This window comes from Tachypleus tridentatus, chromosome 7 (genome assembly GCF_004210375.1).
Source record: "Tachypleus tridentatus isolate NWPU-2018 chromosome 7, ASM421037v1, whole genome shotgun sequence".
Classification (NCBI taxonomy): domain Eukaryota; kingdom Metazoa; phylum Arthropoda; class Merostomata; order Xiphosura; family Limulidae; genus Tachypleus; species Tachypleus tridentatus.
Genome location: NC_134831.1, coordinates 75,152,890 through 75,170,175, shown reverse-complemented (window position 1 = coordinate 75,170,175; position 17,286 = coordinate 75,152,890). Strand labels below are relative to the sequence as shown.

The 17,286-nt window shown below is 30.9% G+C and overlaps 1 protein-coding gene and 1 long non-coding RNA gene across 2 annotated transcripts in view; one reads left to right on the top strand and one right to left on the bottom strand.

Annotated features, from left to right (window-relative positions):
- The window catches only part of LOC143255993 (WW domain-containing adapter protein with coiled-coil-like), a 52,748-nt gene extending 36,445 nt beyond the window's left edge, over positions 1 to 16,303 (top strand). Inside the window, exons 9-14 of the mRNA XM_076512510.1 lie at positions 1,912 to 1,974; positions 4,640 to 4,901; positions 5,431 to 5,614; positions 7,580 to 7,707; positions 10,321 to 10,405; positions 12,921 to 16,303. Of these exons, the coding sequence (XP_076368625.1) occupies positions 1,912 to 1,974; positions 4,640 to 4,901; positions 5,431 to 5,614; positions 7,580 to 7,707; positions 10,321 to 10,396 (713 nt within the window). The 3' untranslated portion in view covers positions 10,397 to 10,405; positions 12,921 to 16,303. The remainder of the gene's footprint in view (positions 1 to 1,911; positions 1,975 to 4,639; positions 4,902 to 5,430; positions 5,615 to 7,579; positions 7,708 to 10,320; positions 10,406 to 12,920) is intronic.
- LOC143255996 (uncharacterized) overlaps positions 11,544 to 17,286 on the bottom strand; it is a 79,081-nt gene continuing 73,338 nt past the window's right edge. The window contains exon 3 of the long non-coding RNA XR_013030956.1: positions 11,544 to 12,070. This is a non-coding gene — a long non-coding RNA (uncharacterized LOC143255996). The remainder of the gene's footprint in view (positions 12,071 to 17,286) is intronic.

The window sequence follows — 17,286 nt, the reverse complement described above, 5'->3', positions numbered from 1 at the left end:
CTTAGCATAACATGAGTTCCATGTTAAACAAGTGACTTATAATTTATAATGGTGCAACGTATACACAGTTAAATAAATGTATACTGTAATGAGTCTAAAGTTATTTAAGATAAATTATTGTAGTTTTGTGTTACAGTTTGAAGTAATTTTAGAAAGAAAAAAGGGAAACTATGATTTACTTTAATTTTGTTTTTGTGTTACAAAGTCAATCAAATTGGTCAACCTTATATGGAGATAGGTTGAAGAAAATACCAGAAAAAAATATATTTTACCAAAAACAAACACTTGAACTGTGTTTAGGACATTTTGAGGATTATGCAAAGGAAATTTGGGATTTGTGAGATGAAGAAAAGTATTTTTAATCTCATCATGAAAATCACTTTGCACTCATACTAGTGAAAAAGATAACTAAATATAATTATTCATGGACAAATCTCTTTTTTTTATTAAAATCCTTCACTAAACCTCTGATTTTTTTGTATGTGAGAGAGCTGTTTACTTAATATGTACTAAATTTTGTGAAGATATGTGTAGTTTGTTAAAAGTTAGTGGTATCAAAACTGAAGACTTTAAACAAGTATAAGGTGGTCATGTGGTCAGTCAATTCATTGAAATGTATATATATATATATATGTGTGTGTGTGTGTGTGTGTATATATATGAAAATTTAATGAAATATTTAAGCTTGAATCTACTAGGTCATAATCACATGTTGTTGTATTTTTTTACAATTTATTGTTATCTCAGTAGACAAATAACTCAAGTTTAAATAGAGGTTTTCCAAAAATTTGGGTTTTAGTCTTATTGCTGATACCAGAAACATTCATATCTTGGTCATGTCCAGTGTTTATTTTTAGAGTTGGTTTGATTTTTAAAGAGTGACATTACTGACAGTAAGTCAAGTGTAGAACAGATTTTTATTAAACTTTCTGTTAGACATATATGTTAAAAATAGTTTAAAAGAAACTAATTTATTTTTTGTATATATGGCAAATGTCCATGGCCAGTTAAAGGGTATTTTGTGCCCTTGGCAAACCTTCAACATGTGCCCCCTGTAAGGGTCATAGGGTATTGCCCCTAAGATAAAACTGAAAATTAAGACTTTCATTTTGATGCCGTAATAGAATTGTTAAAGAAATAATAATATTCTGATACATTCATTAGAATGCTGTAACTAACTTAGAGTAATTTTAAAATCCAAAATTAAACTGACATTAATACTGCATGGGCAGTATATTTTTTTGCCCACAAAATTTGTGTTGTTTCATAGTTCATACACCTATTTTGCCACTCTTGTCAAATGCTCAATGCTTTCACCAGTCCTGCAAATATGATTTTTGTCATTGTCTTTTTTGGTTTTTCACACACACACAAAAAAAGGTTTTCTTTTCTAATTGTTATGATAAATAATTCCCACAGAATTTCCTGTTTTGTTTTAAAACATTGAAGAGTGAATAGTTATCATTATTCTCACTGATTAATTTGTTTTTATATTAATAATATCAATAAACTAGATTTGATACCTGAGATCTTTGGTGAATTTCATTAAAATAAAGTTTTATTGCTAGAATATTAAATTTATTCTCCTTGTAATTTTGACTTCTCATGTAATAAAAATGCAGTTGAGAAGAAAAATATTGAATATCACCATTAATACTATTCAGCCTAGTCATTAAGATTATGTTTTTTAAACAGCTAACTTCTGGAATTCCTCCTTATGTTAACTCAGGTTGTTGGATGATACACGTATTTACTGCATCTTAGTTGTTAGTTGTAAATCAACCTTTTTATTGTAAATAATGAACTGAATGATAATTTCTTGTGTTTCACTAAATAGGTGGGGTATAAAATATTAGCTCAAAGTGGATCTATCAGGAAAAATGGTCATGAATATGTTTTAATTTTTTTCAGCTTTACGGACCATTCAGCAAGCACTACAGTTAACGAAACAAGTGACAAGTTTAGCACATACAGGTAAATAAATGTTTCTTTGATTTAATTTGTTACTTTTAACTATGAAATATAAAATATTTGAAGAATATATATTGTAACTTTCTGTAAACCTATTATTTAATGGAACATAGTATTTTAAATGTCAAGTTAACTTCTTAGTTTACTCTAGTGTAATTTTTTATATTTAATGGAACAAAGTGTTCTTGAAATGACGTGTTAACTTCTTAATGAGTTCTGATTGATGTTTATATTTTATACTGTAAATTTAATAAGTATACAACTTAAGCTAGTTACCATATAAGATTGTTTCAACTAACCAATACAGATCATTTTGTCATGTGGTTATTAAAGAGGAACTCAACATCCTGAATACTTTGCAAAGATTCAGTTTTCTTCAGAAGTGAATTTAGATTGAGTAGAAGATGTAATTGTTGATAATAGTGACATCACAGATATTTAGCTGCTTAAATTAGCATCATAGAGTTGCTTTTAATTTTACATTATTTCTTGTCAACATCATGAAAGTCATTAGTACTCAATACTGTTGTCAGCTAAAACAGTTCTTCATGTCATTCAGTCTCACCTACCTGAGGTTATTTTATTGTCATCAAGGTTATTGATATTAAGTAGACTTATCCTCTTTGTTATAGCTGGTCATTTATTGATAAGCCTTAGTTACTTAAAGCTACTTTTGTTAGAAAGGTTATTTAATATTAAACCTAATTTCTTTTTACCAGTAGAGCTAAAGCTGGTTAGTTGTGGGTAAGCTTCAGTTGCTAAGGGTGATTAGAATGGCTTCTTGTTATTAAACAAACTTATTTGGTATCCAAGATGAGGTTAAAGTTAACCTCTGTATGTGTCAGCATCAACTGTATTTCAATTGGAAAGGATAAGTACACCTACATTATGATACAGCTTGTTCAAGTGAGTGTGCTGTGTTGCTTTATCAGTTACTTAATATTTTAGTTTATATTAGAAAGGTAAAGAGTCAGTAAACAAATATATGGCAAACAAGGCCTAAATTAAGCATTATGTAAGTCTGTTTTAGTTACTCAGATAATTTCACTGTTGGGAAATTTTACTAATTTTCTGAACTGTGGCTAGATTTCAGCAATTAGCAGCCAAATGTATTATCTGCTTACATGTTTTATACCTACACGAGTACCCACTATTTGATCTTGCATCCTATGTAATAGTAACTGCAGCCATTACCTAAGGTTACTGATGAAACTAAGCAGGGAAATAAGGCTGTAAATCATATATTAAATGATTATTTTTAATACAAGGAACCCAACATTTTTCAGAGGTGTTTGTTTGGTGTAATGGTGTATTTATAAAAGGGTACAAAAGCATCATCTGGAACTGTATAATCAAGGCTTTATATCAGTAATTGTAAAGAATTTTTTTTTTAAATTTATTTTTCTGATGTCAAAGGTAAACCCACCGAGGTCAACTTTTCCATATGTGATGTAACCTTATGACCTTTCAACTGGATTTATAAGCTCATTTTTCTTTTTTAATATTTTTGTTATTTCACATATACTTCTGTTTGTTGGTTTTAGGTTGTGAAGTGATTTTAATGTAATTCAAATTGATATGATATTTTTCAGTTACATTATAAGCTATAACTGATAATGTTTATTTTCACAAAGATTGTTTTTGTTTTTTACATACTTTGTCTAAAGTGTATTTTTCAATATTCACTTGGATAAATTCCTTGTTCTCAAATCTGGTATATGTATCCCTCTACATGCAATGTTTGTAACTTGTAGGTTTCAAAACTACATTGACCTTATTCATGCTAATTTCATACCTAAAGTTCATAATTTTTTTAAGAAATACAATTCTTTATCAATACCTTCTTCATCTGAAAAGATATTGAACAGTCTTCAAATCATACTATTAAAACTGTTTTCTGAGAAAAAGTTATTTAATATGTAGAAGCAAGCTTAAAATGATCAGCTTACTGTAGATTTCATTACAACACATTAAGAAATGGTAACATGTAATTATTTTAAAATTCATAAATTAATTGAGTAGTAATTCAAAAGTAAATTAATCTTTAGTTTTTGTAAATGTGGTAAAATACAATTCATATATCTTGTTCAGAAATCTAGTTCAGAAATAGATAGGTTAATTTATATAAAAACACGTTAATTGTCAAATGTATAAAGTGAAGCATTTTGATCAGTAATATGAACAAATTCAGTTTTACTTATTTCTTTCATGTTTTTAACAGTTTACTCATTCTGAGCTTCAGTGATTGTAATTAAATTACTTACAATACTAGAATGTATATTTTTATTTAAAAACTATTGATAGTTATACAAGCTTCTAAGGAAACAACATAAAAATAAGAAATCTATAATGACAAAGGAACTATTATTTTATTAAAACATTTTACAACAAACTTTCATAAAATTCAGAAGCTAAGATATGGCACAAATATTAAATCAGTTGATGTTTTTCCACTGACCTCTGATGTTATTTAGAAAGTTTATTACACATTTCATGCAATTTGATGTGGTAATCTTAATTGTGATTTTAAAAGGAATAGATGTGTTGAATTAATGCAACCAGATACCTCTGATTTTGAAAATTTAAAGATCTAGTCAATCTCAGTTATTCTAGTATTCACAAACAGAAGCTAATACCCACTTTTATGTTTTTTTCATTTTCTGTGCAGCATGCAGTTTAAGCCGATCACCACATAGGTCAGTTTCAGTTACTCAGTGTGACTCTTTCTGTCAAAAAGGCTTTTCGCTATTGCCACCGACCAGTCAGTTACAACAGACTAGTCAGAATTCTCACCCATCAAGCTCGGGACAGTCTTCAGATTCCCACATTCAGACAAGTCTTCAGTTTCCTCATCCTGCAGCTGATGAAAAAGGTGATCCAGACAAGGGCAGGATCTCACCTGGATCAGACTATAGCTCTCATTCATCCAGGTACAAACGTTTCTTGTTGCAGTGTTTTATAAAAATAAATTCCAATTTATTTTTGAGTAAGATAAAACAAAGTTTTTTTTTTGAGACAAAAAATTGTCATAATTTAAGTCTTTGTAGCAGTTAACAGATTTTAGCAGCTGTAGTCTTTATTGTTTCACAAATTTTGTAATGTTATAGAATAAACTTAATTTACACTCGTGTGCTTTATATGATTTTTAAGGAGCTAACAAGTGATTGAAGTTTGAGTGAACATGTACAGAAAGTATAATTTTGAGCCATGTAGAAAGTACTAAAGGAATTTTCATTAAAATAAAGCACAAAGGACGATTAGACAAGTGTGAATTCCGTCTGTAGAAATTGCCAATAATTCTATACTAAGGAAACTCATTAATGGTACTTATTACAATTTACAGAAAATAACACTGTTTTTTTTATAACTGAAAATAAGATGAGTTGTAGAGTTTGTTGTGGTGAACTGTCAAATTTCAGTAACAGATCCCCAGTACAGTTTTCTGTTATTGTTTTTCAGACGAGGTAGTCCAACCTCTAGTGTCAGTAGTTTGCAGAGCCTCAGTGGAACGGGAGCCATTTCCTTAGCCTCTGCAGCACTGAAACCATCTGTGCCCAGTCTGACTCCTTCTTTGGCTAAATATTTTTGTGAGAATCTAATATCTCATATCACTGGTTGGCAGGCAGATCATGCAGAAAGACAGGTAAATAAACTTGTACATTTTCTTTTATTAGGTTTTTTTCCTAACGTATGCAAGATGCACATTATAATACTGTTGCTGCAATGATAAGACCATTTTGTGTAGAAATCTGTTGAAGAGAAAGCTAGTGATTAATTCTGTCATAACCTGAGAGCCTCTTTGATTTGTCAAGTGCACACTTGGAAACAAAATTTCAAATTTTAAGTATAAATAACAATTTAGATCTATTTCAAGTGTTTTTTTTACTCAGAAGTTCCTTAGATTCAATATATTGGCATTTTATAACATTTATTTAGTGTAATTTTCAAATAAAATGTAAAACATATTCAGTTTTGCATTTCTGCTTGACTCTGAGGTGTCTTACATTTAAACAGTGAACTTGTACATTGTTTTACAGTTTGTTTACTAAGAAGCTGTAATAATTTAAGAATAAATTAACCAGATCATGTTTTTCACATGGGTTATTTTATCTCTCTGAAAATTTATAATTACAATTTTGTAAGGTCTTAAAAGAATGGTAGTGACTATTAACAAAGAGTGGCTTTGAAAATATCGACTGGCAAAGTTCAGATACCTTTGGATACATCAGATTATAAACAGTTTGTGTCAGTGAAGTGAATACAGTTGTATGAGAAGTAATGTATTGTTTCATGAGAAAGTAATTAGATGTAATTCCTGCAGATTAGGATAGTGTAATCTAGTGTGAAGTTTAGAAGACTTGAAAACAAACCACACATCTGAGGATGTCTGTACTTTTGTGTCAAAATTATATTTGCTTGAAAGTTAATGTAGTTTACCTCTTTGACAAGATATCAGGTAAACCTTATAAAGTTGAGAAAGTACAATAGAAATGGCAAAATATTCCTGTGACTCAAATCCTTATATATTGAGCATTATCGCTAAATGTATTAAAGTGTAAATAAAGTAATTTGTAATTCATTTAAAACAAAGTATATTTATTAAATACAGTTATTTCATCAAGAATATTGTCACTTAACCTGACCAAGTGCCATTTTCAACTGTCAGGTTCTAAGTCATTGACAAAGAAATGATAGAAGAAAAACTATGTTAAATTATGTTAGTGTTTTTAAAGTTGAAACTATATATTATTTAACAAGTTTTTGCCAAGTGTTATGTAAGTTGTTTAAGTATTTCCATTGAGATATCAAGGAATATCAGTGCCATCCAGGATCCCTAGTCTAGAACAGACTTGTGAGTTTATCTTCTGATTATTATAATTAGAGCTATGTAATATATATATATCATAATATTTCTTTTTGTTACATCAATTCATTTCCAAGTAAACTCATTTTACTTCTTTCTTCCTTTATTTTAATCTGTTTTCAGTCACTTTAGTGTAATAGAGGTATCTCAGTGTATTGATAATATTTTAACATAAACTCTCAACATTGAGCATACTCTAACCAGAATTTCAAATAACTTTTTAGTGTCATAAATTACTACTGTTGGCAGTTTAAAACTGCATCAATGGAAAATAAGGAAAACGACAGTAGCTTATCCACCTAGCCATGCAAGGACAGTTATTTAAGGCACATCACACCAAACATGCTTGCTCTTTCAGCTGTGGGGGCATTATAATGTGATGGTCAATCCACTATTTGTTGGTAAAAGAGTAGCCCAAGGGTTAGCAGTGGGTGGTGATGACTAGCTGCCTTCCCTCTAGTCTTACACTGCTAAATTAGGGACAGCTAGTGCAGATAGCCCTCGTGTAGCTTTGCGCAAATTTCAAAACAATCAATCAGTCAACTTAAATACCATTTGAAAATTTCTTGGGAGATAAATATGTGAAGCATCTAGTGAATGAACTAATGAACCTTACAAAGTAGCCTTGTTTTTTTATTTATGTTGTAGATTGTTTGACTGAAACATTCTAGTTAGTTAGGGTTATAAAATGGAAAGTTCACAAAAGGATGTAGGTTAAAAGGAAAATTTATATAACATATCTAGGCCAACCGCTACAGTGAAGAAGCACACATGATAGGCAGTCTCAATTGCACCCAAGTTTCAGCAGATCTAAAAATGGCAAGGTCTTTGGTTAGATTAGGAGAAATCCAAGCTACTCTCCAAGAACAGAGGTAAGTAACAGCAAATATATTTATTAATAACTGTTTGAATTTTTGTTGGCCATTTAAAATTAACTACTGTTTAGTTAATGGTAAACAATATATATTCCATAAAATGTTTAACATTACCTCCTTTATTTTGTTAATGTTTCAGGGTTCCACTTTATGATGACATATTGTACCCATTCTACCAGTGTTATTGTAATTAAAAAACAAAATTATAGTGAACTATAATAGTGAGACTTTGGGAAAGTTGTAATTACATAGGTGTAAGTGTCTCTGTTGTTTTCATGTGTCATCATAAATCTATTACATGTTTATTTTATTGATAAGTGAGTAGTCTCTTAAGTGTACATTCACTTCTATACAGTTTAATTCAACAGTGCACCAGGGTTAATGCTAATAAGGTTGAACTCTGGAAAAGCAAAATAGAAAGTAAATACACTGATAGGCCCAGCATGGCCAGGTGGTTAAGGCACTTGACTTGTAATCTGAGGGTTGCAAGTTTAAATCCCTGTCACACCAAACATATTTGCCTTTCTGCCTTGGGGTAGTTATAATGTGACAATCAATCCCACTATTTGTTGCTAAAATAGTAGCCCAAGAGTTGGTGGTGAATGGTGATGACTAGCTGCCTTCCCTCTAGTCTTACACTGCTAAATTAAGGACAGCTAGTGCAAATAGCCCTCATGTAGCTTTGCATGAAATTCAGAAATAAACAATAAGCTGATATCGATGTTTGTGTAGTACAGAAAAGTGATGTCTGAAGTTTAGCTTTATGAAATTTGCTTAGCTGAGGTATTAGAAGGAAAGGATTATATACTGTGTCACAAAAAGAATGTTTATATCAGCAGTTTCAAAAAACTTGTGTTCTGTAAATGTACTAGACTGTGGAGCTGCCGTTCCATGAGATGTATCATTTTACTACTATTGGAAATGAAAAAAATGTGTGTTCTAAATGCTGATGTCATAGGTACATTATAAGTGACAGTCAAATTCCACTGACATGAAAAGCGTGTGTTACTGCTGTGTTGTTGACTATATCCTTCCATCTAGTCTATCATGTTAGTAATAGATATCACAGATAACTCTCTGAGAATCCATTCCAAACCAGCAAATATTTTCAAAACTATCAGAGAGAAAAGTTAAAGATACTGATAATTCATTGCACAGATAAGTTTTACAAGTAGTTTATCTCACTTCAGTAATTAATCTTTCTTTGTTGTACTTACTGTAAAATTAACTTATTCCTTTTAATCAGTTTTCTTGTATATTCTTTTTGACATTATATTTGTGTCGCTTAGTTGTCAATAGTTGCTAATTATGTAACTTTAGGAAAGAGGCATTAGACAAAATATGGAGAGGATAAGAAACAGCCATGCTTCAAAGGATTAGGGGTGGTTTGTGATAAGAATTACTTGTAGTATTTTATGTGAGATAGCTACTAGTTTATGAAACTGTTTTCAGTATTGGATGTTTTATTAGCAATTTTGTTTTTAATAAAATATAAAGATTGACATGCTTTATAACTATTGTCACTATAACTACCTTAGGAGTCACAGACTTTAAGTATTGTGCCTTTCTATCCATTAAATTTTATTTCTTTTTATTGACATCAAAACAGATTGGTAGAATGAACATTAAACATACACACAGGTCAAGTGTGTTATGTTAAAATGAATTTAGAACTTCACCACACAGTTACATTCTATTTTTACACATTCATTTGTTCTCTGTCTGATGTCCATGCATATTGGCTTTAACTTTGCAGTATAATTTTTATTACAGAAGGATCCCATTGTAAGGAAGTCACATCTAACGTGCATCCTTCCTCCTTGCAGAGTTTCCATAAGCCATCTAGTGTACAAATGCAGTGTTTCTTTCCATGGCCCATTTCAACAGTTTAATTGCATGGAAAGTTATGATTGCTGCAGTTGCCAACTTTACCAGTATTTCTTTATATGGAATATTGTGAATTATCTGTTTGGTTCTTCAACTCCTTGAGATATGCCAAAGTTGTGTAAACCTGAGCTGTGTTTCTTTTACAGACGGGGGATTCTTCTTGATTATATTGGGTCATGTTTTCAGGAGCATGTGGGCAGCTTTTACAACTAACCATTGTGTTCACATAGTTAATCTCATCAGACATCATATTTTTCTCACCATGACTGAGGTGCAACTTCTTGTAAGTTATTTTATGGACGATACTGATTCCGAGGTATTCCATGTCCCTTTAGTTATTCTAGTGACGTTATGTCTTAGGAAAATCTTTTTCTTCGAAATTCTTACCCCCTATCTGGACATGTCTTTATGATATGAGTTTATGAATATTTTATGTTTGAACAATGCACAACCTGTAAATATCATACAATATTAGAATTTAGTTACAATACACAACATTCTGCTGTAACTAAATTGAACATGATTACCATGTGCTGCTTTGCTGATTTTTAATATAATATACTGAACCTTCTGTAGAATATTATGAATGTTGTAAATAAGACAGTTGATAAGCATTGATTTGACATTGGAGACGCCCCAGTTTAAACAAAGTAAAAAATATAATGAAAACTACATAAGCAGATTAATAAACATGTAAACCTCTTAATGTTATTTATTTTCCAGAATACTTTTCCTCAGACAGCAGATAAAAGAACTTGAGGATTTAAAAAGTCAACATTTATTTATGTCTGATTCCTAGTAAGTACAGGTGAGTTCAATGTTAAAAAAATCTTTATTTTCTTCATATTGTATACTGTGAATGTCATGTTGTGTGGTTGAATATTGTATTTTGATTCGTATTTGTAACACTATTAAATGGATAACATCTACAGCCAAAATCCATTGTTTGTACTAAAATTATTTAACAGTATATTAGATTATCTCTCACCACCACCACCCCTTTTCATATTTGGATAGACATATTTTGTCTTTTGGCATTTCAAAATGGTTGCCAATGTGATGAAATGTCTTGAGAGGAAAAATTATTGTAATGGTACTTTTTAAAAGTCAATATTAGTTAAGAACTACCACCAATAAATCCTCTTTTACAACTCTTGTGAACTAGTTCTCTGGTTTTAGAAATATCTGACTGTTTTAACAGAATGTTCTCTGGTGGAACAGCAGTAAATCTGGCAATTTGCAAAGCTAATCTGGTGGACATAGCAAATAGCCTAATGTGACTTTGATGTGAAAGAAACAGACTTCCAAAAGAAAAATGAAACTGTACAAAATAGGTTTATTTTATTGACCTCTACAATTGTTGTTATGTTTATCATGATTATGGTGCTTTAGGCTGTAAAAATGTACACTCCCTTACCCAGAATATTTGGATTCCACTGAATATATGACATGGCCTATTCATTCTGTGCTTCAGAGAAATTAGTGAGTATAAGTGCAAATCTACACCTAATGGTTATATTAACAATGTTAAAGTGTTTCCAAGACTACAAATCATTATAAAGTAAGTGAATTTGAGGAAAGGAAGGTTACAGTAATTTGCTAAATGAAGTGGTTGCATTGCTTGATCGTAAGCAAGATATAAACATATGAAACCGTTTAATGGCATTGAGGATGTAACATTCACATTTGTCAATATTTCAGTCAAGAATGATTTACTAGTTTTCAGCATGACCACCTGTGTTAAAACAATGTGTGAAGTCTGTAACGTGCACTCTTCATAAAAGTAGGTGTTTTCAAGTACGCAAGCAATTCATTACCCACCAAACAAAGAAAGATCATTATTTTATTTGGTCTAAAGTTTGTCAAAATTTGAATCTTAACAGTTAATCCACAATTTAAAATGTGAAGAAATGCAAATCTCTTTGCCATATTTCTAGTGTGGGGCTAGAAACGAGGTAGCAGTTCGATCTTGATTGTGGTATATAACTGTCAAGGAATGTATTGGTATTATAGTGCCATCTGCATGGTGTATCCTCGTGGTTGTGACTTTTACGTTTATGGTATCAAAACCCAACACTAAATCTGTTTGTCCTGTCAGCTGTTGACGTGGGAAGGAAGTTATGATATAGTAGTCAAACCCACTAGTCATCAGTAAAGAGTAGTCAAAAAGTTAGTGTTGCTGGTCAGTCACTTCCCCTGTGGTCATCACTTTAAAGTCAGCCTTGTCTTAAACAAACAAAAATTCTGCATAATGGCACATAGAACATCCTGTGAAATGTTTATCCATCTAATTACCTGTAAAATAATGTCATCTTATATGAATACTCTCCAAATGCTGTTGTGTAGAGTTCTGTTAGGCAAGTCAATATGTTTTACTTGCAGAAAATGCCAGTTCATAAAGTACAAATGATGCATGCTTGATTCCAAAGTAACAGTATCAGCATCTTGGAATGGTCTGTCTGGAGCATAGACTCTATAAGACATTTTTAAGAAAATGTAGAATGAATTATATGAAAGATATGATCAACTAACAGAGCTTTAGAAATAACATTAAAAAGAACACACTACACAACTGTTGAAACATGTTGCAAAACAACAGCAATTACTTGTCTTATTAGAACAGTGATTATTAAAATCTCTTCCATGGCTGTATGTAATTACACTGTTGATTGGGGGTAGTCTACATGGAGACCATTGGTGAATCTATACTTCCTAGAGTCTGTATCAGTGTTGAAAAACTGGTTTGTTTCAAAATTTGACAAGTTTAATCCATACAGTTGTTTTAATTCAACAGTGAACCTGCACATTATTCCATGTAATCTGAAGATCTCAAATAAATTGATTTATGGCTAGTTTTTAATGTTTGGAAAACTTCAGTAGTTTCCCACACATTTGATAGAACAATGCCAACATAGTTTACCATGGCATATAATTCAGTGATGTTAATTTACTTAGTCCTAGTGTGTTATAGCATCAGTTCATTGAAACTGTATAACATCTTGTTAGAATTAAACATACAACTCTTCTTGTTTGTAGCTACATATTCTAGAACATATGTAAATCACTTTTTATATTTTATTTTTCTGGTGTGAGTGTATATATATATATTGTATTTGAAATGTCTGAGATGTTTGTCAGTGTAATTTTAGATTACTGCTTATAGCAGACATCAGAACTTATGTTTACACAGACTAGTGTTTAAAGAAAGTTCTAAATATTGTCTGTCATTCTTCAGAGGGCTCTCAGCATTGTATGGTAAGTCCTATAGAAAATCGTCTTTTATTATAAACCCAGAAATATTGATTTTTGTTTTTCGTTTACAGGTTTATAGAAATATTAAATTACTGAGGGACCCATAATGCAACAGAAAGGAACAGTTTTGAAAGAAACTGCTGTTTTACCACATCCAAAAGGGCTAACCTTCACTGCAGTGTTGTGTTCATAGGTGTTTCTGATAAAAGAGTTTGTGGGTGAATGAATCCCTGAAAAGAACATAAGCACTAATCCTGATGATACCCTCTTTGATTAAGTTGTTAATTTCAAGTGCATTTTGTTTAAGATAAATTAACAAATACAGATATACAAAGTTATAATGTAAATTGTTTTCTGAACTGACTTAAACTTTATGTGAATGTTGCCCAAGTATTAAACTTTTGCTAAAGTAATGGTTGAACATTTTTAAATTTAACATAGAAGAGAGAGGTCAAACTTACTGGAACTGGATTTATTTGTAAACAACAACAAAGAACATTCAGTAATAAGTTATTACATAAAGAAATTTTCAGCTTTAGTGATTGGTTTAAAACTTTTCATTAATGGTTTAAATGATATAAAAAAAAGTACTTTATTAATGTAATCCTATTATTAGAATTATTTCCACACATAATTTTGGCAAACCTTTTGTGACAGAAGTAATGTGATGTTCAACATGCTTAGTTGGAAGTAATTTTCAGCCATTAAAGTGAAGTCATGCTTAGGAAAATCATGTTTGTTTCTCAATTATTAATATATTTCTGCAAACACAGTAACAATTATTTACATGTAGATATAATACAATCACATTTACACACAAACTGGCACGTTTATTCCAAACAGGCTAGTTAGATGTAGCCTAATACATGAATAACTTTGGTATGTTAGGTCTTTAAAACATAGGTTTTATGTGTAAGTTCTTATTTCAGATGTTAATTAATAATTCTGGTGCATTCACAGAGCTTGGATGTTAATCTTTATGCTAAGATATGAGGATGATTCAGTGGGAAATATCACTGGAAAAAACGTAATGACAAGAAGTTAAGAATGAATTATAAAAAGTCTGTGCATGTAATATACTAAGAAATAGAAGCTGGATAAAAAAAAAAAAAATCCAAAAGATAGACCTTCCTTTTTCAAGGTTCCCACTCCCCCTTTGAAGAAAGAATATCATTACAAAACTGCTCTGGTTTTGGGGTTTTAGAAACGTTTTTGTGGAAAAGTTATGCATGTCTTATAATTTCTGTATCTTTAAACAGAAACAGATTTTCTTGAGTCTCATTGCAGAAAATTGTTAGTATAAAAATGAAACATTGAGGGTAAACTTTAAATGGAATTAAAGTGCTTTAAGTTTTATTTCCCTGACAAAAATCAAGTGATAAATATCCAGTTTAAGAATATAAAATATATGAAAACTGTTTTGTGTCTGGTGGGTGGTACAATACATATAATGTGTGTAGTTGGTTTTAAGAAGTTATTGGTGAACTGAGGTGCATGTGCATGGGTGTAGTTTATGCACCACAGTGTACACTTTATTGATGTCGATGCATTAAGTTAAGGGGTAGCAGTAATTACCACATGGCTCTGATGTAAGAGATCCACTAAAATTATTCCAATTTGGTATAAAATGGAAAAAAGAAATATTAAATAAGATGGTAAAAAAAACAAACAGTCAGGTTAGCAGAATTAAAATACTTGATTAAAACATGGGTTCACACCTTGTTGATATCTATACATCAAGATTTTAATTGGAGCTAGCTTTCATCTTGTTTCAGGAGTCATCATCTTGAGAAGGTCAAAAGCTGTTTCCAATAAAAATATTGGTGAAATACATCAATGTGGTATAAACTCCTTGTTTCTTAGAATACTTGGTTTTACTTTAAACACGTAGTTGTGTTAGCGTCATCAGTTTATCCTCATATCGAATTTAAAGATGAAAATGTGGCAGTATTGTGGTAAAATGTGGGAATGGTTTTGACAGCACTACATGCTAGAAAGAAACAAGAAGTAACTTCTGACAGGCCAATTCTAATTACTCTTTGCTTTTGAGAACACACGAGTGAAGTATTGAATAATGGTAACTGTGACTACTGTTGGATTCTAATCATTTACACAATTTTATATCATTGATTATTTAAAAGAATTGATGTTAAATGATTAGGTGACACAGGTGGGGCTGATAAGTAAACAAAAGACCCATTGTATGTATTTTGATGTGTGCATCAAATAGAATGAGTAGCTGGGACATAACAGATGATAAAGGTGTATTTGTTAGCTTTTTATTGTAGGTAAAATTTAGCACCTGATATTAAGTTCTTGGGGCCAAGAAAATGTCTGTATCAAGTAAAAGTTTTGAACCAATGTGAAGAGAAAAAAAAAAATACTGTATATATATGTGTGTGTGTGTGTGTGTGTTAGTCACCATTTTCATCTAAATAAAGAAAAGGAATAAAAAATATATAACTTAACATTTTTGTTGATTTGTGAGGATGTGGAGGATCATGTGGTATTACCCATGTTTTCTGAGGGTATATATAAAGAAAAGTACCAAAGGTTTAAACCTATAAAATTGTTTTTTGCACACATGACCATGAGGAAATAAAACTGAATCTTTGCATTTAATTTTGTTTTGTAACTGTTACTTTCTCTCTCTCTCTGGATACATATGTGTGTGTGTGTGTATCATTTATGTATACACATAAAGTATAAAATAAAATTGGTACAGATAATACTGTTGTTTAAAGCGAGAGGGTATCATCAGGACAATTATGGATAAGTTGTGGAATCGATCAGATCACGTACTTCTCCAGATAAGAGAGAAAGAAGTGTAATGTGTGTAATATAATTTCCAGTTTTGTTTTTTTATATATATATATATATAATTGATGTAATTATGATGATACTTTCTCTTTTTCTTTCTCATTGCACTAATTGAAAAAAATTATAAAAAAAACTTATTGATGGGGAAGAAATGTTGGTGACACCAATATGGTGTTAAAGGTTCATGTCACATCAGCTTTAGTTTTGTTTGGAGAAATACCCCAATTTGTTTCAAGTTAGACTTTATCGTCCAGTTAAAACAACAGTTGATATAAAATACCCAAGGACTGTTTATAGAGAAAGTTAAATCTAGCGTGCTATAACATCATCTAAGAGAACTGATTCAAGTTGTGGGAAGACTTTTATAAAAGAATATAAAACCTAGCCTGCTTACATTTACCATCTAATTAAAATAGAAATTGGTGTGAAGTTTAAGAGGAATATTTCTGAAAGGAAGTTAGGCTTCGTGTGCTGTTGGTAAAGTTGTCGTGTATATAGATTGCTTTACTTTCCTTCAGAAACTTTTTTTAATGACCCATTGCATCAGTACTTTTGGAGGGAAAACATAATACTGTTGTAGCTAACCTACTGTGTGTACAAAAAAAAGTGAATAAAGTTGATATTGTGACTGTTATTTGGCCCTTGATTTTTGTGTCAAGTTGATAAATAGTTGAAGATGTGCAATGTCATATGGATGTAAAGTGAATGTTGCTTTTCGTAAGTCCTTTTTTTTTTTTAAAGATTGAAAACTTTGTTACAGAAATACTCAGGAGATAATGATAATCAACAGTTGACCTAAAGACTAGGACCAGAATATCCATTAATCAAGATAAAAACAATCTGAAATGTTTTTAATTCAAGGACTGACTATGATGTCTGGCTTTTAATAACATATTTTTCGACTATTTATTCTAAAATACATGGGCCCGGTATGATCATGTGGTTAGGACGCTCGACTCGCAATGCTGAAAGTCACGGGTACAAACTACCATCCCACAAAACATGTTCACCCTTTCAGTCATGGAGGTATTATTCTGTTACAGTCAGTCCTACTAATATTGGGTAAAAGAGTAGCCCAATAGTTGGTGATGACTGGATGCTCTTCCTATAGTCATACACACTGCTAACTTAGTGAAAGCTAGTTGTGTTAACCCTTGTGTAGCTTTATACGAAATTCAAAAGTAATAAACGTTTATTTTAATTTGACCAGTGTAATGGTTGTCCATTTATTATTACAGCATTTGTAAATGTAAAATGAAGCTAAAATGCTCAATACATGTAACTGAGGAAGAAATGTTTAATGTGTCACATATTATTGTTTCATATTGTGTAGCAGGAACTGGAGAACAAATTGCTTCTATACATTTCAGTGGAAAGAGTAAACAGGAATATCAGTGGTCACCCCAAGTAGAAGTGTTCTTATTCAGACAAAACTACAATTAAATTTCTAATTAAAGGCTCTTAAGGTTTTTAAAAAAGTACATGTTGTATAGTGTGTCTAGTTACTATGTCTTTCAATGTGTAAGTGATATCTGAAAATGTTATGATTGTTGAAAGTTGCTCCTACTGGAAAAGGGAGGCTGATACGACATATTTAAAAATCTGGATATAAAATGT